The sequence below is a fragment of the Phragmites australis genome, chromosome 17 (assembly GCF_958298935.1).
Source record: "Phragmites australis chromosome 17, lpPhrAust1.1, whole genome shotgun sequence".
NCBI lineage: Eukaryota > Viridiplantae > Streptophyta > Magnoliopsida > Poales > Poaceae > Phragmites > Phragmites australis.
In genome coordinates, this window is record NC_084937.1 from 17,392,147 (window position 1) to 17,415,821 (window position 23,675).

Below are 23,675 nucleotides of genomic sequence, written 5' to 3' on the forward strand. Positions count from 1 at the left end.
TGCCTTCTACCCTGCGGACAGGAGCACACCACCATCGGCATTCATGCCGCCTCCCATGCCCCGGTGCCAATTCACCCCGGGATCGAAACTCCGCGCCCTCACAATCTTTCCATTTTCACACCGCCACCTAAGGCCCCATTCGGCAAGACAAACGCTTCTTCCGCGACGCAAAAGGTAGAGTCAGTTCAGGGTAGCGGCAACCGCGCGGGGGGAGCAACTGCAGCTCCAGGGAGCAGCAGGGGCAAATCTGGGAAGGGGTGCATGGAGAGCAGCCGGTGGCGCATGGAAGCGGAGGCTGATGAGAGAGAGAGGTGTCGGCAGTGACGAACCTAGGATTTTTTTTAGTAGGTATTCAAAATTTTAAGATTACAAATTCGGTAAAAAGAGTATAAAATTTGACAAAAGGCAATACAAATTCAGTAATTCGGTATAATATTATAAGTTTAACAATAAATCCCAAATTTGTAAAACCATAATATAAATAGTCTAAATATAACATAAGATCTTACATAAGTGAAAGATTACATCATTACAATACTATAAGGTTTAATTAGAAGACTAGAAGTATAAATTTTTTAATAAAAAAAATCAAGCCAAGTAGCGAACATGACCTTGCAATATGCAGCATATATACCTGATGTAGTGATGTTCACATCGTCGGTTCAGCTGATCGCGTGATCGTCGTTGGCGGCTTTGCCTGCTTGCCATGTGCTGGCGGACTAGAGGACGAGGTCGATATATGGGGCAGCTTGCGGCCACGTCGGCGGGAGGCGGGCGGCGGCCAGTACGGAGAGCGCGAGACGTGAGGAACCGAGGAGGCGAGGAGTCGAGTCGAGTGCGGCCGTGCGCGTGACTGCGAGCATAGGATGAGCGACAACCCACGACGCTAGCCTAGCACCAATGGGCTTTTTCGTCCGCCAGATAGTTTCCTATCTATAGAAGCTAAACTTTCAGTGCATGATTTTCTCAAGGAGCGCCTTCCTTCCGTAGCGTGCATGCTAGCTCCAGGGGCCTTCCTTCCGTAGTGAAGAGTGCATGGAGTCTGCTCCGCTAACATTTGGAACAACTGTCAACCGGGTTGGACAGGGTAGTCCTAAGCCTATCAGGACTACCCTGTGGGTCCGCCCCTGGGTGTTGGAGGAGCAGGGCGTTTCTTTCTTTTTCCTTTTTATGCTGGGCGTGCAGTTTATTCTATCTCATTCTCATGTGATGAATCACTGTAGAAAATCTGTATGAGTTGGTGGCCACGTAGACATAAAGCACAACGGGCACATCTTAGAGGTATGCGAACTGGTATTGTAAGTAGATGCGGTAATTTGCCCCGTTTCAAATTACAGGGGGAAGTTGGACCAACTATAGCGTACATGTTCCAAATTGGGACTTTTCCCTTTATGGTTACATGCAAGACTCATAATGACTCTGTACAAGTAATATTGTATGTTATGCAACACTCTTTTGAAATTCCTTCGTAACTAACAAAGACTAAGCGATGAAATACTACTGAAAATGCTTGAGCTTATTTTTTGTAATGCACAAAAGAAAAGGATATTATTTTTATTTTTATGAAGAAAATAATATTATTCTTTTTAGAGAAAGAAGAAAATGATATTCTTTTTTTTTTAAAAAGAAAGTGGTATCCCTTGTCAGGTAGCGAGCCATCCCATGTCATACTTATCCTACCAATGGGTCCGACGTGCAATCCCTTGACAGTACTAATGAAAGCTCAGGAGTATTTTTTAAAAATAATTTATAAAACTATGTAGTCATTTTGGAATTTGATAAAAATATACTCCTCCAGCTCGTTCAGTTGGATGGAAGTAAAATTCGTCCACTAAATAGGTGTGAGCTTAAAAATCACTCTTTGATTGGCAAGTTATCTTTCCACCTAATTAGAGGGGCAAGAGGCCTGCCGCCCGTTGGAAGGGCAGAAAGTGTATGTCGCATACATGCACAAAGGCCACAAATCTGCCTACTCCTATCTGGACATGGCACAATACAAGAGTGGACGGTGCAAGACCATGCTAGTCTTGCTCTTGCCTTTCTGCTGCTCCATTTTCTCACGAATCTATGCCGCACGTTGGGCTGTGGAGGCGATGGTTGGATCTAGCTTAAGGAGGCAGCGGATCAGGGTCTGGGAAGGGAGGAAGTGGGAGGAGTGGATCGAGATCCAGGAGGCGGATCCGCATGTGGCTCAAGTTCTGGTCATCACTGTTCCTCATTGTCGGCTATGTTCCGGCCATCGTAGTCAACAAGCTATGCCTTAAACGGAACTGCCATGATGTGTTGGTGCTGCCGCCACCCTTCGTGGCTGAGCTATGCTACCGTTCGTTGCCGATGAGGCCATGTTGTGCCATTGGCGGTCTTGTACTGCGCCACGGGTGGGAGGGGAGAGAGAGATTCGTGAGAAAATGGAGCAGCATGTACTGTGCCATGGCCTAGAGAGAGATCCATGCGCCGTAGATCCACCTTTTGTTGTTGTGCTTTGTACTCGAGTGAGAAAATGGAAGGGGGAGAGAGCAAGGTGAGAGGCACTTCACACCTATTGGCTAGGTGAGGTACTTGTTCAATTAACAGACGGAAAGTGTCCTTATTCACGTTACCATTCACTTCATTCTCTCTGTTTAGTAGATGATTTTTACCTTCAACCTAGTAAACAGATTGAAGGAGTCTATTTGTATCAAATTTCAAAACAGCCGTATAGTTTTCTAAATTTCTTTTTTAGAAAATATAGAAACAAAATTCTCGAAAGCTGAGAGTAGACGGCCCATATGTATTTCACCAGGCCTAAAGCCCAGAAAGGTTGCTCTGCGATCAGTCCCCCGCTACGGTTCGGACTTACGTCGAACACCTTGTTGGCAGCACGAACTCATGTCAGACACCTGACACCCACCGCCGATCACACAGCAGCGGCGGCGGCGGCGACTGCGGCGCGGCAAGATGCTATACCGCGCCCGGCGCCTCCACCCCGCGCTCCGGGGCCTCCTCCCAACCACCCCTGCACCCTCCCCTCCTCCGCTCCCACCTCACCACCCCGCCTCCGCCCAAACCCCTAAACCCTTCCCGATCCTCTTCCGCCGCCACCTCTGCTCCCCACCACCCCCAACGCCACCGCCATCGCCACCTCCGGCGGTTGTCTCCTCTGACCTCCCAGCCATCAACGCCAATGGCGTCTGCCCGGGCTGCGGCATCGCCATGCAGTCCTTCGACCCCGCCCTCCCGGGGTTCTTCACGCTTCCCTCCCCGAAACCCCCAGACTACCGTGCGCGCCTCGCGCCCGTCACCGCCGATGACACCCGCATCTCGGCCTCCCTAAAGTCCGGCCACCTTCGGGAGGGCCTAGAGGCCTCTCGGGGGGACGAGCTGAGCGCGGCGGCTGCTGAGGCGGCGGAGGCCAATGGAGAAAGCAAGGTGGTGGTGTGCGCTAGGTGCCACTCGCTGCGGCACTATGGCCGCGTCAAGCACCCTGACGCCGAGCGCCTCCTCCCGGACTTCGACTTCGTCGCCGCCGTCGGCCCGCGCCTCGCGTCGCCGTCGGGGGCCAGGTCGCTCGTGCTGCTCCTCGCGGACGCCTCAGATTTCGACGGCTCCTTCCCGCGCGCCGTGGCGCGCCTGGTCGCTGCCGCCGACGAGGCCCACCACGCGGACTGGAAGCGCGGGGCGCCGGCCAACCTCCCGCGGTCTCTGCTCGTTGTCACCAAGCTCGACCTGCTCCCCACGCCGTCGCTGTCCCCAGACGACGTGCATGCGTGGGCGCACACCCGTGCGCGCGCCGGTGCTGGCGCCGACCTGCGGCTCGCCGGGGTGCACCTCGTGAGCGCTGCGCGCGGGTGGGGCGTCCGCGACCTGCTCGACCACGTGCGCGAACTCGCTGGGGCGCGCGGCAATGTCTGGGCTGTTGGTGCGCGGAACGTCGGCAAGTCGACGTTGCTCAATGCCATTGCTCGGTGCTCTGGCATAGCCGGCAGACCTACCTTGACGGAGGCACCAGTTCCGGGAACAACCCTTGGGGTAATCAAAGTGGACGGCGTTCTTGGAGCTCAAGCGAAGCTGTTCGACACTCCAGGCCTACTCCATGGGCATCGGCTCACGTCCAGACTGACGCGCGAGGAGCTGAAGCTGGTTCAAGTGAGCAAGGAGATGCGGCCCAGGACCTACAGAATAAAGGTCATATATTTTTTCACTTTACCTGCTTGATGCATCTCAATAAGTCAATATGGGCTTAGGTGCCGCTCATTTTCAAGTTCCACACAAGATTTTCGTGAACTAATGTTTTTTTAGTTCACTGATCAGCTCTAGCGTTTTGTTAGCTCTCTTCCACTAAACTTAAACTGTTTCATTTAAGTAAGATGTTGATTTTTCCAACTCAAAGGTAGCTATCCAAATGTGCTGAAACTGAACTTAGTGATTGCTACATATTGAGTTGGACTGGGAGATGGAAACATAGTCATATTTATGAAGTTTCAGTCTTTATATTCATTAGTTGTTTGCTGTTGTTGATTTAATCTTGAGTTTCTTAGGTGTATATGTAGTTATACAACTTACAACATTTGTACCACAATATTATTCACTGGCCTGTATTGACATTACACTTTCAAAAAGATACATGCTTAAGTGTACTCTGTTTCGCAAACTTTACAGACAGGGCAGTCTATCCATATCGGAGGACTGGTGCGCTTGGACATTCAAGAGTTGACTGTAGGATCAATCTATGTTACAGTATGGGCCTCAGCACTAGTCCCACTTCACATGGGGAAGGCGGAAAATGCAGCCACAATGATAAAAGAACACTTTGGCTTACAACTACAGGCACCATTCTTACCGCAACACTGATTTTATTTCCTAATTTATGTTCTATTACTAGGCATAATAAACTGTGCTATTGGTCTGGTAAATGCAGCCTCCCATAGGCCAGGAGCGGGTAAATGAGCTTGGTAAATGGGTGAGGAAACAGTTCAAAGTTTCTGGAAATAGTTGGGAGGCAAACTCTATGGATATAGCCATTGCCGGTCTTGGCTGGTTTGGAGTTGGGCTGAAAGGAGAAGCGGTGTTAGGACTATGGACATATGATGGTGTTGATGTCGTCTCCAGGAGCTCCCTCATTCATGAGAGGGCAACAATTTTTGAGGAAGCCGGTTTCATAGTTTCAAAGATTGTCTCTCAGGCAGATAGCATGACCAATAAGCTGAAGAGCACCAAGAGGACAAACAAGAAGAAGGAGAGCAGAGCAAATTCTTCTCCCTCCACATCGCCAGAACCGCCAGAACCTGCTGCAGCTACAGATGCTTGAGTTTTTTCATATTATCAATCACAGCAGTTTTGCTTTTGTGATCATGCGCTAGGCTAACATGTTGGCATTTTGCTCTTTAAGCTGTTATCTGAAATCAGAAACATACAAAAGCAGAGGATGAAATGTACTTCTTTATTAAGGCCTGCTGTTTGCAGAAATATTTTCAGGGGGGAGGATGGTGTTGTATAGTCTTGTTCTGGACTATAAGCAACTGCCTGAATATTGAACCTTTCCTAGTTTCCTCTGCTGGTAAGAGCAATTTGGAGAGCCAATCAGTCAGTCAGCAATCCACATCTGAAAACTTGTAGCATTACAACATGATAGGGCAGGTCTTGTCATAGTCAGGTTTGCATTTGAATCTTTCCATAAAGTTTTAGGCGTCATAGTTTATAACTTGCTTGTAATAAAGTTGAAGCTGAACTTCGAGATAGGATCCACGGAGTTGGAGCTCATATTGCTCTCTGTTAAAGGTTGACTTGAGACTATAAGTGGGCATCTTTCAACCCAGCTTGTCTTGCAATGGAGCTTCTTTCTAAATTCAGTTGGATTCTGAGATAAGTTGTTGGATCATGCTTGTCTTCTTTGTTTCTTTGTTTCTTTTTTCCAAGAAAAATTCTATGGTTTTATTTGTGGTTTTAGTGAGTTGAGCCTTTGTATCTTTTTTCCAAGATTTCCTTGTGCAGAAGACGCATATGTGTACTGCATTCTGAAACCCCCGACAAAATGAGCAGCTACTCCAATCATACGCATCTGCACAACATTGGCATAGGGATCTCTGAAGCTAGCTATGCTTGCTTTCCTGTTTGCAACAATAGCACTGCAGAATTCATGCAGACTAAGACTTCTCCTGATTGTTTATTGTAACATATAATATAGTTCTTTCAGTTGGTTTGGTTTCTCACAATCCAAATAAATCCATATATCGCATACGAAAGAGAGGGCAAACAAAGAGGATCGTATCTGCAAGATTTGTTTAGAAATTCGAAGTCTTGAGATGCCACCTTTGACATAAAGTACAAACTTTTGGATTAATTTAAGGAACACGCCAATGGTTAAGGTCAGTTGTTAACGGCTATGCACTCCTGCCATTATCTTTGATTTGAGAGGGGCTTACGAAGGTACCGCTGACATTTTAAGAAGGGTAGATTAGGATATTTAGAACTATTTTGGTTAAAAATAATATAAGATAAATATATATTAAATTTTATTTAAATATATTTTAGATTTATCTAGTGTGTCTACTATATCGATCAAAACATTTATAATTTATTTCAAAAGGTAAATTATAAAAATATAAATGCGGAAACGAAAATAAGGTAGAGAGAGTGAACTCGGCACAAGGATTTTTTTTCTATAGTATCGATAGCATGAATACCACCCCTAGTCCATGTTGAAGCTCCACAAAGGATATGCTCTCGGTCGGCGGTCGGCACACGGTCACAGCTCTGGAGCCACCAAGTCACAAAGATCAGGCCTCCACCTGTATAAGTCATCAAGGCAAGATCTCACCACTAGTCTATCTTCCGATTCCTTGCCGCTATGATCACTTCAGAGTTTGAGCCACCAAGGCAAGGGTCTCCACATCCCCGCACAAATGCTTTGCCGTCGCTCCACACCAAGTCAGAGGATCAACAAGCTTGCCAGTGAGTCATCAAGACTCTAAGACGCTGGCGTACCATTTGGTATAATGTTCGATCACTTCTTAATCCACTCTCTAGGCAACAATCATATAGCAACACTCTCTCTAGGCTTATAAGCATTAATCACTCATTACTCTTATGCTTAATCGATTTGGATAATAAGCACTTTGGTGGCTTGGTGTCTTCTCAGGTGTATATGAATTTATCTTGACTCTAGCAGCATACCACAGCTTCAAATGACTGAGTGGAGGGGTATTTATAGCCTCAAACCCGCGCACTAGCCGTTAACCCAACGACTCAGAAACGTTGTTAATAGCAGATGATCCGGTGAGAACAATAGCACTAACATTAGATCATCTGGTGAGTACATTCACAACTAATCGTTGGAACCCCACTCAAGCCTCTGTGAACATCTGAGACTTCAGCGTATACTTCATCTTTATCACCGGACTATCCGGTGAGTTATCCTGAGTCATTCAAGTATTTCCTTCTTCTCTATGTAAATTGCTCCGGTGTAGACATCCGGTGCACATCACTTCATCACTGGACTATTTGTTGAGTTGACATCAGCCAACCGAGTCAATGCAAACCTCTTTGGAAATAATGCTCCGGTGTGCACATCATTCATCACCGGACCATCCGATGCGTTGATCTTCGTTCTGCCTCTTTGCACTATTCATTATCCAATGTGTGTAACACATTGATCACCGGACCATCCGGTGAGGTCTTCCGGCCTCTCTCCCCTTTGTCAAATATGCTCCTGTGAGTTCAATACCCAGAGCACCGGACCATCCGGTGAGGCAGATCTTCCTGAGATTTCTCCAATTCAGTTCAACTTTGTCCTAGCTACGGTGGCTTCTTTATGTATTGCATTTATAAGACCTAATAATATATATTCTTGATAAACATGTCAGGTTCATTGACTATATTATTATTAATCACCAAAATCATAACCATGGCCTAATAGGGTTATTTTCGTTACAATCTCTCCCATTTTGGTGATTGATGACACTACAACCAAAGCAAGTGGCAAATAATAAATGATACTAAATTTAAATATCATAAGCGAGCACAAAGTCTTACCATATTTCTTAGATGCATGTTCTTACCACTTAGCCCCCCTATGTTGTTGCTCTCCCTTTCTCCATTACCACTATCTCCCTTGAACGACCTATGCAAGAGCTTATCTTTTATCAATCTAGGCGTCTAGCATATTTTCTTCTCCCCCTTTGTAAAGTTCGGTATTCCAAGATGTCTTACTTGTTGCTACAATCTTCTCGCATTGTTCATCTTGCTTTGGTCGTCAAACTTCTCCCTCTTTGTCAATAATCTCCCAAAAAAAGCTATAAACACATGTTAATTCAAGGGAAAATATTAGAGGACATGAGAAAGAGTTTCATAAATTATGATCCAATAAAATAATATCAATTATATGGATATCACTATAAAAGAATGATATCAATTGTAGATTATGAAAGTATATGAACCATAATTTATGAAAATCATATAATATAGTTTAAACTCTCCCTATATGTGTGCATATATATGATGAGAAAAAATATATGCACAACTATACAATATATCAAGATAGAAAGTTTGAGTTATATTATGCATGGATGTAGTTTAAATAAATAAAAGATTTGATAATAATACCAATTAAAGTATTTAAGTATTGTATATCTCCTGGGACACGTTGATGGCTCCATGAGACTATAAAAGATGTCACTTAGATCATTTATTAGTCTCAAAATCACAATCTATAGGATATACTCTCACTAAATATGTTCGCATAAGTGTTGAATACTTGTGAGATATATCAAAAATTTGACTGATATAAAACCCCCAATGTTTCAGAAATTTAAAATTTTGGGACTAGATTACAGCTGAGGCAAATCAAATATCAGCAACAAAGTTGTTAAGATTGTTTATTTAGAGGGATTTGTAAGGTGTCTATGAGTAGTATGAGTCTTGTAATTGTCAGCCCAATTATAGACTGAGTGTCTGCTGGACTGCACTAGCCAGTAAATTAAACCAGAGGTTTCTAGAATTGTTCTCTTGTCTCCCTTAGATCATTAAACTCAGAGATTCGCCTCCACTAAATCTGAACTACTCAGAGTCTTGTAATTGTCGGCTTGATTATAGACGAGTAGCTTGATTGCAGCACTCAAAAGTAAGAACTATGCATCCATAGTGATTCGGGGAAACAAGTGTGTTTTTTTCACACGGGGAAAGGAAATGACCTTGTTGCCCCTCGTTAAGCGGTGAAAGTGGTAAATGAATTAGAAAGAATTCATGCATCTCTCTCATGTGGCAAAAGATAGATGTCGACCAAGTGGATGGCATTTAGGCACGCACCATTCTTAAGGATGTGAAAATTTTAAATTCAAATGTGCATGCTCCCAGACTGTGCTTGAGGTCTTTCCTTTTTGTAGGGTGGAAAAAGGTTACTTGAGTATTTTATTTACTTTTTTGTGAGATAATAATTTCATTTACTTGATCATGCTAAGGCATTGACTTTTGGGTTGTTTGGTTCCATGATATGAGATGTTACATGATGTGATTATCTCATGATGTGATTATCTTGTGATTTTAGTGGAATGGCATCACTCTTCTTATTTAAACTTGACATATTCTTACAAAAAATAATAGATTAATCCACCATATTTCTCTGAACCAAACAACTATGTTGGGTTTAGAGTTAGAATTGGATGGTTCCTTTGTTCTCCTCCTAAAACCAAACAGCCTATTTGTCAAGTGCGCGACAAGCATGCAACTGTTGTATATATCTTAATGTACTGGTCCAGCCTGATGAAGTGCTCAGCCGCGTTCTTCGCAAAATAATGCCCCATTTTCCGTCAGTCTCTTTGGATCCATGTCATCTTGATCGGTCGTCCAATGTCAGCTTGATGCCTGCATGCGATGTTGTTCGTTGGATTGTGTTGCTGTGCACGCACATATTGTTGGAGAACACAAATTGTCACATATAATTCAAAAGTGCATCGACTTCGGCTATTCGCGAGATCAACAGATGCCTGATCGGGGCGATAGGGTGACACGGGGGCGACTAGCCAACTAGGCTCCCCAGCGCTGCCACCGACCACCACCGTAGATCCCTTCCCCGCTGGCTTCCTCACTCCATGGTCCCTCCCTTCCACCTCCCAAGGGACTCCGTCGCATGGGACGCCAGGTGAGCTTCGGAGCCCAAATCTGCCGCTCCGGAGCCTACTTCCTTCCCTCGCTATCGTTCCCCCCAGACTGCCCTGTCCAGTTCTTCCTCAGCTGGGAGGGAAGGAGATCCAGACTTTGCCTATGCTGGTGGTCACGGGGTCCTCATGGTCGCGAGTTGCTGGATCTGGTGGCTGCCGACTAATTCATCGGATCCACACTAAGTTTGTCGAGGGTAACCTTCCCCGTCGCCATCTGTGTCCTGATATCCCTCTGCGCCTCAACGTGAAGAAGACAACACCAAGGTCATCAACCCTGCTCCAAATCTATGAAAGCTGCCACTGTCCCTGCACGGGATCTTTCGAGGATGACCTTCACTCCGTGCCATCCTCAGACACAATTCTTTGCCAACACCTCCCTCCACCCACCATGTTGATTGGCCTATGAGGCAAGATGACGCCTCCTCCACCGTCAGACGGTGCTCTTGAGGGGGGTCAGGCAGGTTCTATGTCTCCTTCCATGGAGATGACGTGGGTGCCCATGGGCAAGAAGGGTCGCCCCCCTTGTGACCCATCTCCGCGCCACGTCAAACTATCTTCGTCGTTTCCGTGTTCGTCACAGATGGAGCAGAGCCTCACCTTCAAGAGGTGGGCTCGGGCAGATGCTTTCGCTGCCTCACACTTGACCACCAAGTCAGCGCCTGTAGGGACTCCTTTTTCTGCATCTGTTGTTGTCATCCTGGGCATCAGGAGCGGCATTGCCGCCTTTGGTTCCCCTCTCCTGCCTTGCCCATCCATGTCGTCCTTAACAAGCTCGAACTTGGGCTGATGTTGTGGCCACTTCTCTGCCGAGTGAACATCGCTCTTCGTCGTCATCTTTGCCTAGCCTGATCATTCCCAACTGCCACAACATGGAGCGAGTCGCATGCATCTACCACTGTTGTGCCTCTCCTGTGATGCCCCACTAGGACCTCAAGTCCTTACTTGAGCCAATGGTGGAATCACTGAGATTGGAGCTCCATCAGCTACTCTTGAACCAATTCGAGGAAGTGATGCAGCCACTTCGAGATGAGGCTTTTTCCACTAAGTTGTGGTTGGCGCATGTTGCCAACCATCTTGAGCGCATGGAGCCATCTAGCGTGGGTCCTAATATTGTCGGCCTCTTTGGTCCCTGCTCACCGGTTCACCGCTCCCTGGCCCTGTCTCTCTTCGAATCACTCGCGGCAGCTTGCACGCCTTTGATGGATCTTGTGCTTCGAGAGACTACAAGGACCACCATCGCACATAAGCAAGAGAAGGAACCCGATGCATCCTCCGTCGACCATGCAGTTAGCCCCACGGCTTATGGGGGCCCATCACTGTGCATGTCTGAGTCTACGGTTGTTGAAATTCCAGACGCCTGTGATGTCCCTCTCATCATCAGGGCGGAGGCGATGCCCTCTTTGACCTCTGGTTCACAGGTGCACCAGGAGACACCCATGGAGCAGATGGTGCTCCAAGTCATCTCCCCTACCGAAGGGCTCTGCTTTGCAGATGGTGCTACCCAGCCAATCATCGAGGACTATGTGCAATTGCCTGAAGTTTTCCTTACGTACCTTGCAGAGCTTCTGGACTGCTATTTAGATCCCTTCATTGTACCTGAGCACCCACCCTACGCGAAGGCTGAAGATCCGCCTCACTCTACACTGGACTCCTCTTCCGAGAGACCCCCTTCACTATGCTACAACCTCAAATGCCAGTTATGCCTGAGTGTTCTCTCTCTGCCGGGGTTGAGTACCCCCTTGCACTCTACTACAACCTCCTCCTTTAGCAGTGCCGGCAAGGCGGAAGTGAAGGTCCTATGGCTAGTTGTTTCGCCGAAGCGCACACCTTGCCGAGCGCAATGTTTTAAGAGGCTTAGGAATCGTGAGAGCCAATGGGAATCTTGATGACAACTCCTTACAAAGCTTCACCGAATCCCTCACAGAGCTGGTTCCATCGGACCTTCTTGATGCTTTTCTATGCCTGAAGGGTTGTGCCTTCTGGGATCTTGTGACGGGGAGGTCGCTACCTTTTCATTAGGTCATTCTCCTTGCAGATGCGTCTTGTTTTATGGGTTGTCTGTTTTTGCTCTTCTGTTGTTGCAGTTGTTGTTGTTGTGTTGTTGTCTGCTGTTGTGTTGCTGTCGTTGTATTGTTATGATCTCTATTGATGTCTTGCTCAGTCTGGACCTAACTTCTTCTTATTTAATATAATAGGCAGTCCTCTTGTCCGTTCGTTTAAAAAAAAGTAAGTGCATCGACTTTTGTCTCAGTTTAAGTTCTTTTTTTAATAATGGAAATAAGGTTTTCGGCCTGATTCATTATTACAAACAAAATGTATTACTCATGCATGTTTGAGTAAAAAAAGGGACTGGTTTAAGTTCTGTTTGAAACGCGAGAATTCTGTAGAAATCAAACCAATCCCTGTGAACCTTACGTGCTTAATTAGGGAGTATGTGTAGGTGGATTATTAGAAAAATTGTTCTGTGAAATCTTAGGTTTTGATACGAATTTAATTGGATCTAAATCCGCCGTTGAAAACATTTTTGTCCTCGCCAGGTTCCAAAGTCGTGATGTTAAATAAACTATACCCACTACTACGTACGATTGGTTGCTTCTCCAATAATGATTGGTTGCTACGTATGTGTCAATCACATATTTCACATACAATGAGACATGCATGCATGCATGTCTTGTACTTTGTGACTTTGTGTCGGTCTTTGGTGCTTCATGTTGCATCGCATCATTGTAATTTTGTCGTTTGCTGCTCTCCTCTACCTGGCCCTACATATTTTTACAGGTAAAAAGAGAGATTCAACTCAGGAGCGAACTTGCTTGTTTCAAGGGCATTCGGCTGAATGCCCAAAATTTTTATCTAATAATTAATCATATGTATATGTATTTGGCATATATATATATAGGTATATAATTAATTTGTTACGTATGACTCGGATCACTTGTTTAAGCTTGCTCGGTTTTATCCTATGGACTTTTCAAACAAGTATTTTATGTCTCGTAATTATATGCTCAGATTTTTTATTAAAGATATCTGTACAGATAAAAAGTTTAGAAATATAAAATATTAAGAGCTTCTAGTCATACTTGATAAAAAAGATGAAAGTCTTATGGATCCTATTGTTGACAAGTTTCTTAAGTTGGTGTCAGAAGCTTCTCAAGTTGGTGTCAGTTTTCTCGTAGCAACTGGTAGTATTGAGAGAGTACATTCAACAATAAATTATGCAAAGAATAAGCTAAAAAATAGAATAGGGGACTAATTCTGGTTACATTTATTGAGCACCAATTTTTCAGACAAGTTATAGACGAGGTCCTGATATTATGCATTCAATCCATGAAGAAGCGCATTGTTAAATCATACTAGTTATTGTGCAATTTGTATAACTATTTGAGTTGTCTCTAATATAAATAATTTATATTATATTATGGAGTTTAATATTGTGAATCTTTTCTTTTTCATTGAATATTTTATGCTATCATCGAAGTTTGAATGTCCAACCTAAAAATCTTGGGTCCTCTACTGATCCAGCTCCGTGCACGGTGAAGTTGATGGACAAACACTCAACTGAAAATCTGTAGACTTCAATCGAATTGCGCATTTTTGGATGTTCTCCTAGATTATTTCGTGTCTGCCCCTTGTACCATCTTTGACGAGAGTAAACCCACCATTTTGTTTGTTCTTTTTTTTTTTTTTGAGGGGTAGAGGAATCTAGGATCGATGCTGGTCCAGATCAAACGGTCCCCAAAATGTATTCTGAGATAAACCCCAAATACTTAGTATCTTTTTTTTTCTCGTGCATAAGGAGAATTAGGCACCCATGGTTTTTTAATTACACTAGTTAAGTGCTCACAGTTGCGATGGAAGCCGAAAATGCTCAAAGGTGCTTGGTGGCCAGGAGGGGCATGGCCCATGCACAGGCTGGTGTAGCCCAGCTCCAACACAGCAAGCTCAGCTCAGCCTATGCGGAAGCAGAGCGCAGGTGCGCAGCCTGTGGTGCGCGCTTGGGCCAGGAGGCACCACGGCTAGGCAAGAGGCTGGCTTGCAACCGAGTGAGCCGGGAGGGCCCACGTGTCTGGGCGAGCGCGGGACTCAGCGGTCAACGAGATTCACTGGAGCGGAACAACGATGCTCCACGTCTTTTTTAAGTAGTAGAGATGAGGCACACACGAGAGTCATGATAGATGAGGCCAGCCCATTATACATGTTCTATTTCTTAGAGACCAAGTCTTCACGGCATGCACCGTGAAGAAGGAAGGAAGAACCAAGCTAGTAGCTTGAGCAAAAATGAAAGGCCAACTAAGTAAGGTCAAATGCATAAAGGCTTGATCAACTACGTGAAAAATCCTTTTCGCTCAGCTTTATTAGAGAAATCCAAGGGGAGTGAAATAATAATAATAATAAAAGGCTACGTCGTTGGGGGACATGATTATATATATATATATATTCTTCAGCCAATGTGTAGTGAATCCGCGGTCACGTTGATCTGCCCTGCCGGGCGGTGCAGCTTTTCCTGAGAATCTCGTGAGGTTGAGTGGTAGCACATCATGCTTTCCTGTCAATGGAGAAAGCAACGCTCACTTCACCAAACACCCCCTTAATTTGTATCTCTGATAGTGTTCTACTTGTTTTATCTCCTACGTACATTATATATGTTCCAGCGAATAAATGTAGTCTATGCAAATTCGATAGGTTTCGTACGGAAATTTGTATTTATTTTCTCATCATCAACGAAAATTCAATAACTTTTTGTCCTCAATAGGCAAAGTTTGATAATTTAGTTGTGCCTTAATTAAGTTTGAGGTCGTTGGTGCAAAACTCGTATCATCTAGTTGGTAAACATGCATATGTTTGTCTGCTTATATGTCGGCCATGCCAGAGATTAGCCACAGATCGGTTGCTTATCTTTTGTCACTCAACAATATGGACTTTCATTATCAAAGGATTTATTCATTTTGTTTGATCCAAAGGATCGATTCTCTTGACAAAGCTAATATTTAGATGCGAAATTTTAGAATATAATACGAAATAGTGACATATTATGTTCTCTTGGCAACCGTGACAGACGCAGGATGGAGTGCTAGGAGCCTCATCTCCTCCTTCCTCCCTAAGACCTCTCTCATCTTCCTCTTCTTTTTCCTCCTTCCTCTCATAGAGCACTGTAGGGGTGGCTTGAGTGAGCCCCCCCCCCCTGCTGAATCCACAGATGCCTGACAAAGCTAATAGGGTTTAAAGACTAATGTAGATGGAACACGAAATAGTGAGTTACTAGTGGGCAAGATTCCCTCAATCAATTGACATGGCCTCCTTTTCATTTATATTGAAGTTTTTTGTGGGCTATGCACAACATTTTCTCGAGACAAAGGCAAAAATTACGATCACTATTCAATAATATCTTCTTTGTTTTCACATATACGATGAAAAATTAAGTACTTGACAATTTGTATGTTAAATGCATTCCCAGTTGCATTGGCTATAGAAACCAAATGTTTTCTGGGCTAAAAAAATTCTTGTTCCATAGATAGAGGATACACTACCATCAGGGATCTTATCTGGCCTTCAAGGAAAATCAAGTTTCTAATATAGACATATCAAGTGAAAACAAGGTACCTATTGGAAATAGTGCGAATTCTTTAAAATTATATGTAAAAGTTTAAAAAATTCTCAACATAAATCTCATGTAAGTATGACGAGTATGTTATACATCCATGCAAAACTTCAAGAACAAATACAATCTATTTGCAAGATGCGAAAAGACTAATTGTAGTGTAATAGTGTAAAAGTGCACAACAGATGATTTGTGTGATTGTGTTTTTCATTACTCAAGTTCTAGCTTAGCACAACTATTATGAAATAGATATCATAACTAAGTTCACATCGCATAGATCATAAGTTGCTTTATTTTAATTTTTTGAGAAACACTAGTACAACCTGCAGGCGTACGTACACACTCACACTACCACACGTCTGCATTCACACAACGCCTACTGAAAATCAAAGATGCGGAGCTTAGAGATTGACAATGTCAAATAGTTGCCTACTGAAGATCATAGGTTGTTGTATGTAATTGCACATAATTGATTGAGGCATGTACCTTCAATAATTAGATAAATTTAGTGTTTCTTTATCAAATTGTGATGGGTTGGTACTGATATATAGAAAAAGCATCAGGCTTAATGTTTCTCCAAAGAAATGGTAACAATATCGAGTAAAAGAGGACCAGACGGCTGGAGTTTAAAGAGGTTAGGCAGCACCTTCAAAGTGAAGAAATACCATGCTTCACACATGAGTAGCTAGCCCCTTTTCACATTTCCAGTTCGCTTTTCAAAATTAGGTTTCCATCAATAAGTTTACTTTTCAACGCAAGGTAAAAGAGAGTAGACTTGACTACTTTCAAAAGACGAATTCTGTTTTAACTTTCGGTCCATTCCACTAATGATATACTCCAACATAAGCATTATTTTAGCATGTCACATTCGCCATGTCACTATATATGATAGTTCTATTTTCCATGTTTCAAGGTTGCCTTCCATGCAACATGTGCAGACCAACAATGATTTCTTTTTGAAACTTTTCATCAGTGTTTTGTGGGACACTGAAGGACCCCGTTGCCCTCCAATCACGGCCTAATCTCACAAATATCTAAGATAACTCGCAAAGTGGGGCCCACGCGCCCAGCTACCCAATAAGGGATCAACAGCACAGCTCAGCCGTATCCGTGTGGCAGTTGGCGGCCCCTGATTGGCCTTCTGCTTGACCACCTGCCCCTTGCTGGGACTCCACTCCTACCTTCCTGCCGGCAGCTTGGTTAGGGATGACAACGGGTCGATTCCTGTCGGAAAATGTTTCTCTATTTCCGTCTTCATTTAGTTATCGATGGAAGATTTCTCCTATCTCTATCCTCGCAGGGAATTTACGAGGATCGGGTCTCTAATAGGGATATAAAATTAAATGATATTTGATTATTTTATATATTAACAATGTGTATGTTGTATAAATAAGTAATTTATTGATGTATACGAGGGTAATTAATACAAGATTGATTAAATATCGGAGGTTAGACAAAAAAGAATAAGAGTAATTTATTTTTTACTCTATGTAATGTAATGTTTGTACATTTATATACTAAAAAAATGTGTATATATATGTGATATCAGGAATATAGTGGGGAACGGGGACGGGAAATGACTTCCCGTCTTCGTCCTTATATGAGTTCACGGGGGACGAAATCTTCTCATCCCGTCCACTAATAGAGGAATTCCTCACGGGGAATCGGGGATTAGATCCCCATTGACATCCCTAAGCTTGCTTGCTTGCTCCTGAAGGGCAGTTTCGCTCCATCATTCACGAACAGCCCACGGCAAATGCATGGGCAGGTTTTCAGTTATGCAGGTTCATCACCTTCAGAAAACTGAAACAAGTTAGAGGGGCAATGCAATCAATCATGAAGAACACATTATGGCGTGTTCTTTTCAACCGGAAAGATTTATAAGTATGTTTCACGTATTAGTCGATATCCTAGCGTTCTCTGATAACTGAACTATTATATCATCTTTGGGTTCGCAGTTTAGATTTTTGGTAGAATCACACTAAGCGTCTGTTCGGTTTGATGGACGGAGCGAGCCGGGAGATAGCCATCCGCTTTTCTTCGTGTTTGCATGGGAGGATACGTCGGATGGGACAACCAGGCGAAGCGAATATTGGCCCATATGCTGGATGAAGACATCCGGTGAAAACGGCTGGATGGAGCGATCCAACTTCGTACTCGTTTGCGCCTCATGTGTGTTATGATTTTTTATTTAACTTACCATTTTATTTAGAAGTATAAAAATAATCTAAAAATTCTAAATATTTTTATTACTAAAGTAGAGCTCACTAGCAACCTATTTTAATTGGTTTGATTTAAAAAAATACGAGCCAATATTTAATTAAAATTATTAAAAAAATTACCTTTGTAATTTCTAGCAATTTTTAATGTATCAAATAAATTCTAAAAAATTTGAAAAAATTCACTAATATTTTTCTTATACGATGTACTATAAATATAAATAATCACCCTATCCACTCTAATTTCATCAACCAAACAGAAAACTAACTCATCCCACCAACTAAACAGAAAACTGACTCATCACATCTATACCAATCAAACAAAAAAATTGAATCATCTCATCCAGAAAAACATGAATAGTCCTATCTCATCCAACCTCACCGTCTAGCCAAACACACCTAAAAGTTAAGAACATAGCATATCAAGCACTGTGTGTTTACATTATTCGGCGCGATAAAGCACCAATCTTATTTTTTCTTTCTCGTGACACTTAATTTCTTAATTTGCAAAACTAATTTCTTCTTCTATTTCCCAGAAATGAGGGGAAAATGATTGCGAGGTGAGAGGAGCCCAAGTGAACAACACAAGGAACACAAGCACGTCTGCCCTGTTCCGTCTTGCATAGCACAGGGAATAAACTACCTTGCCATGAACGGGTGCCCAAAGCTGGCTTTTTCTGTGGCTTTATACGGAGTCGGTTGAGCAGAATTCGGCAGGAGGACAGGGAGAAAGGACCACTGCATGATGGTGCAGGGGCAAGGCATCTTGGGAAACTTCTCCTGGGCATCAACCACACTGACACGGATTGGCTTTATTTTTTGGAAATATGTGACACGGCTTGGCTAACTGTACACAAACAGCCCTCACTGCCTGCAAGGAAGCAGCTCAGCTCAGCTGCTGTTTTGCAACAACTGCAGGAGTCCTATATATACATGCACTCCTCTTCTAGCTCTGCTCATTCCAACCGTCTCTGTAGTGCATGCTGTGAGTGTGAGCCGACATTTCAAGGACAGGACAAGTTTTCTATTAATTCCATTGCTTCTTCCTCGGAGAGACTGTATTGAAAGTGCAAGAAATTCAGACAGTTATCACTGGTTGGTTGAGATCGACTTGAGACCATGGGAGGCACGCTGGAGTACTTGTCTGAGCTGCTGGGGGGTGGCAGCAGCCGGCGCCGGTACAAGAAGAGGAAGCAGTTCCAGACGGTGGAGCTCAAGGTGCGCATGGACTGCGACGGCTGCGAGATGAAAGTCAGAAACGCCCTCTCCAGCATGAAAGGTACTTGTCATCGATCAGATTTTACTCTAAGAAATAGTTAGTGATGGCTAATTAAAATGGGCTCTTGTTAAGCATCTTGATTAATTGCTGACATTTGTTTTTGGCTCTTGATTTCTTCAGGGGTGCAGTCGGTGGAGATCAACCGGAAGCAGTACAAGGTGACGGTGCAGGGGTTCGTGGAGCCGCACAAGGTGGTGAAGCGGGTGCAGGCCACGGGGAAGAAGGCCGAGATCTGGCCCTACGTGCCCTACAGCTTCGTCGCGCACCCCTACGCCGCCCCCGCCTACGACAAGAAGGCGCCGCCGGGGTACGTGCGCAGGGTGGACGCCGTCATGCCGGTGTCCAGCCACGGCGCCGCGCCGCAGGAGGAGCGGCTCGTCACCATGTTCAGCGACGACAACCCCAACGCCTGCTCCATAATGTGATTAGCTAGCTCGATCGTGCGTGCGTGCGTGCAGCTTGTGACAGAAAGTTGAGGAAAATGTGAAGCCATAGATGATCATACTCGATCGGTTGGATGTTCTTGGTGGTGACACATGTATGCAATTATATATGTTTGTATAAATTGATACAAGTTTGAAAAGGGAGCGTGGGAGAAGGTTTTTTTCAAAAAGGTTCGTCTCTTGCATGTGCTGTCGTCGAATCTTAGCCTACCTTTAGATTGTTAGATTTCGTGTACAGAGTTGTGTGTTGCATACATGAATCGGTTGGCGTGTCACATAGTATTAACATATGACGTGCCTGTACTTGCTGGTGCAGCTGGATTGCTCTGTTTGATTTATTTATAGATGCTTTTGTGCACGTTGAAGGACCTCGGAACTCGGATGTGTTCTTGTCTTCTTGACGGCGACGATCTTAGCGGTGATGGTCTCAGGATTTTCAACTTGTGTACACTTATGGTGCTCGTGTCAACGCCGTCGTCGTCATGCCCTGACTCGCTCATGCTCTGCACCCCACCTCGCTCGAGTCCACGCCTGCACCATAGCCATCGTCACCCTCTTGGCTCGCGCCACAGCCTTCGCCGCTCCCGCGTCATGCCCATGCTACTGTCATCCTCCATCTCATGATCAATATCTCGAGTGTAGTACTGAGTTAGGTCATTAGATCATGAGTCATCACGCACACGATCGTTCTGTAGTCACGCACACAATCTCGGTCTCTTAAGAACCGATGCACTCACATATACGGTCATCACTCGTGCCTCGAGGGTGCTTAAGCCGTTATGCGTGGCCACGTGTGCCATGGGTCGTGAGCTGTGGCCGCGTCAACACCAGTTAGGTCATAACTAGATAGGCTTGGACCATTGTGGACTACGGTCACCAGACAAATCTATAGAACATGACATATAGAAAGAAAAAAATTACATAAAATTTTAGATGTACATTATACACTCATGTCCTTAGTAGGCCGGCCCCCTGATCTTATGACATCTCCAATGTGCGCCCCATGCTAACAAGTCCTTGGAAGTTGGCAGTTTAATTTTTTTTTTTGCCAAGTTAGAGATCTGCAGAAACTTAAACACCAATGGTTGTTAATGAAAGAACAATGATGTCGTCTAGAGGGGGTGAATATGTATTTTTTTTAAAATTCCTCCTCTTTTACCGTTGGCCTAAACTTGCAGTGGAATATAAACTAATGGATTTTTTACAAGTGAAAAACCCAAATATGCTAAAATCCTAAAAACACTGTTCACCAGAGTATCCGGATCCAGGTTGTACAGTTTTGGAACCTCTGGGATCTATAAAAAACGAGCTCAGAACTAAAATTAAACAACGGGTAAAGAATTCTAACGCAAACCAATGAAGTCGTATGTTCCAAGTGATGATTCCAATAGATCCATGGAGAACCTACAATCAAATTCACATGAGCAAGTAGATCGAGCAATATGCATAAATATCAAGAAAACAAGAGAGGAGACACAAGATTTGTTTTTCAAAGTTCGGATTCACCACCGTGAATCCTACATCTCCATTGAGAAAGCTCCAACGAGCCGAGTCTCTTTCAACCGCTTTTCTCAATCCACTAGCTTTATCTCTTCCCTTGCGGAGGCAAGATCGACCTTCACAAATTTTCCCGCAGCTCACCACACGCACAGGAGCTCGCGGAGCAACACCTAGCCGGCTAGGAGGCTTCACCTCCAAGAGTAACAAATGCTTCACGAACTTCTTACCGATGAACTCAAGTGCTCAAGATTGGATTTAGCTCACTTGCACTTAATCTTCTAATCTCTCAATCTAACTCATTTTTCTTCTCAAATCTCTCACTAAAATGGATTAGGAAGGAGTTCTTTTGGCTCTAAAAGGTTTTTCTTTCGTGCCCTTGCAGTAACTCCAAAGGATGAGGGTGAGGGGGTATAAATATATGACCTCTAAAAACTAGCCATTACTGTACTTTTTGTACTGACCTAGAGTCTCCAGGCTTCTCCTTCGGGTTGGCACAGGAAAGCTTAGCCGAGAACTCTGGCTGGAACTCAACCCGGAGACTCTGGAACCCGAAGTATCCGGATCCACCCTGAGACTCCGGTGAACTAAACAGCCCCAAACCAAGACTTCCCCTAGGAACCTCACCCGGAGACTCCGGACAGCCCGGAGAATCCGGGTCAACCCGGAGTATCCAGGTTCAACACAGCTGGCCCTCTAAAACGGCGATAACTTTTGATCTCGAAGTCCGATTTCGATAATTTTGGACTCTATAGAAAGCTTATTCAGAGAGCTACACATCCTAACTGAATTCATGACCTCAAACATATTGGATCAAATTAAGAACACTTCGAAAGCCAATTCGAACACTTCGACACTTTTTGCACCAGGATTTCTAAAAAGAACTCTCACTTGGGTTTAGTTAGAAACTCTTGAGCACTGAGACACGACAATTAGTTCTACATTGCATCCCTCTTAATAGTGCGGTATACCTATACTTAAATTCAAAATTAAAACTCGTTTGAACCACTTTGAGCCTTTGAATAACTTTCAAGTACCACTTCTTTCATTCAAACCTTGAGGGTTGCTAAATTTTATATATTCTTCATTTCATCTCTTCTTGATTCTTTATATGATTGATGCAAATCACTCATAGTTTCCTATAGCCTCACACGGTCCATTGGTGCAAAGCATTCTTTCGCTCTTCACCACCGCCTTGATCATTCGACGCCAAGCAATTTTGCTTGCCCTTCACCACCGGATGGTCCATCGTAGTTGAGTCTTGCTTGTCCTTCACCGTATTGCCATAGAAAACTACTTTGTATTCGACATCTTCAAGAATTCACTTTATCAAATATGGAGTCCACTTTTGTTCTTCACTCTTGGCATATATGATTTCAATTCAACATATGTCTTCTTATGGATCCTCACCCTAACTCATTCTCAAGCACATAGCACATGGGTTAGTTAATAAAACTCTATTGACAATGTCATACCTTTAGTTACTTGATCTCCGCAAGTAACTTAGTTTTCAAGTTTATTGCTAATCTTATTGAACTTTTCCTTCTCCTTATGAGCATCATAAGAGCTCAATGATAATAATGCATTTCTTTTGTTTTCATAGCATTTATCAGGAAATCCATGATTCATCATTTATGCATCTTCTATGAAATAACCTAATAATAATTCTTAACAGAATTGTTAGTCCATAAGTATTATCATCACTTACCCGAGCATCACTTAGAGCTCATTCATCTTGATGCATTTTCAATCTCCCCATTCACCTAGAGCTCATGCATATCTCTCAATGCATTACCTATGGAACAACCTACTAACAAACTCAACACCATTGTTAGTATATAGTTATTGGTATTAATTACCAAAATCACATATAAAGGCTAGATGCACTTTCAGTTAAGAATAATTGATACTCCTTTAGTAGGTATATTTCTTTTTAGCATGGTCTTGGAAGTTAGATTTTGATTAAGATTTTGTTATAAAATATATCATTTATAGCTACAAAATTTATATAGTGTGAAATTATTTTGAATCGTGAACCTAGTTGTATAATTTTTAGACACTAAACATTCTTATTATTTGACTAAATATTAGTCAAAGCACACAAAGTTTAATTTTTTTTAAAAAAAATACGCCTACTATTTCTGAACTGATGGAGTACTTGATTTACATGGGAACTAATGAGTTTATGGATTATAGCACCACATACAATAAGACAGAAGAATGCTCGCATTGAAGTGAGTTAGATTCGTAAATGTGTGATTTGTAATGTGGAATCCTCTTACTTCAAGTTCCAACATGCTCTTAACACTACAACAATTGATCATCCGCGCTAGGTCATCAGTGGCGGCTATACTAGAACCAGCGCTGATACTTCATCAATGCCGACTAGACCAGAACCGGCACTGATGAAGTATCAGTGCCAGTTCGTAAAAAAACTTCATCAGTGCTGGTTCGTAAAAAATCAGTATCACTGCTAGTTTTAGACAACAACCAACAACGATATGG

The 23,675-nt window shown here is 43.5% G+C and overlaps 2 protein-coding genes across 2 annotated transcripts; both read left to right on the forward strand.

Moving 5' to 3' along the window:
* The first annotated feature begins 2,858 nt into the window (after positions 1-2,858).
* Positions 2,859-5,717, forward strand: LOC133896593 (GTP-binding protein BRASSINAZOLE INSENSITIVE PALE GREEN 2, chloroplastic-like). The gene is made up of 3 exons (XM_062337192.1): positions 2,859-4,164; positions 4,639-4,806; positions 4,898-5,717. Exons 1-3 carry the CDS (start codon positions 2,938-2,940, stop codon positions 5,285-5,287), a joined length of 1,785 nt encoding a protein of 594 aa, XP_062193176.1. The 5' UTR covers positions 2,859-2,937; the 3' UTR covers positions 5,288-5,717.
* A 13,169-nt stretch (positions 5,718-18,886) lies between these two features.
* On the forward strand, positions 18,887-19,821 carry LOC133897366 (heavy metal-associated isoprenylated plant protein 23-like). Its single transcript, XM_062338080.1, has 2 exons — positions 18,887-19,230; positions 19,351-19,821. Exons 1-2 carry the CDS (start codon positions 19,071-19,073, stop codon positions 19,653-19,655), a joined length of 465 nt encoding a protein of 154 aa, XP_062194064.1. The 5' UTR covers positions 18,887-19,070; the 3' UTR covers positions 19,656-19,821.
* Positions 19,822-23,675: the final 3,854 nt, after the last annotated feature.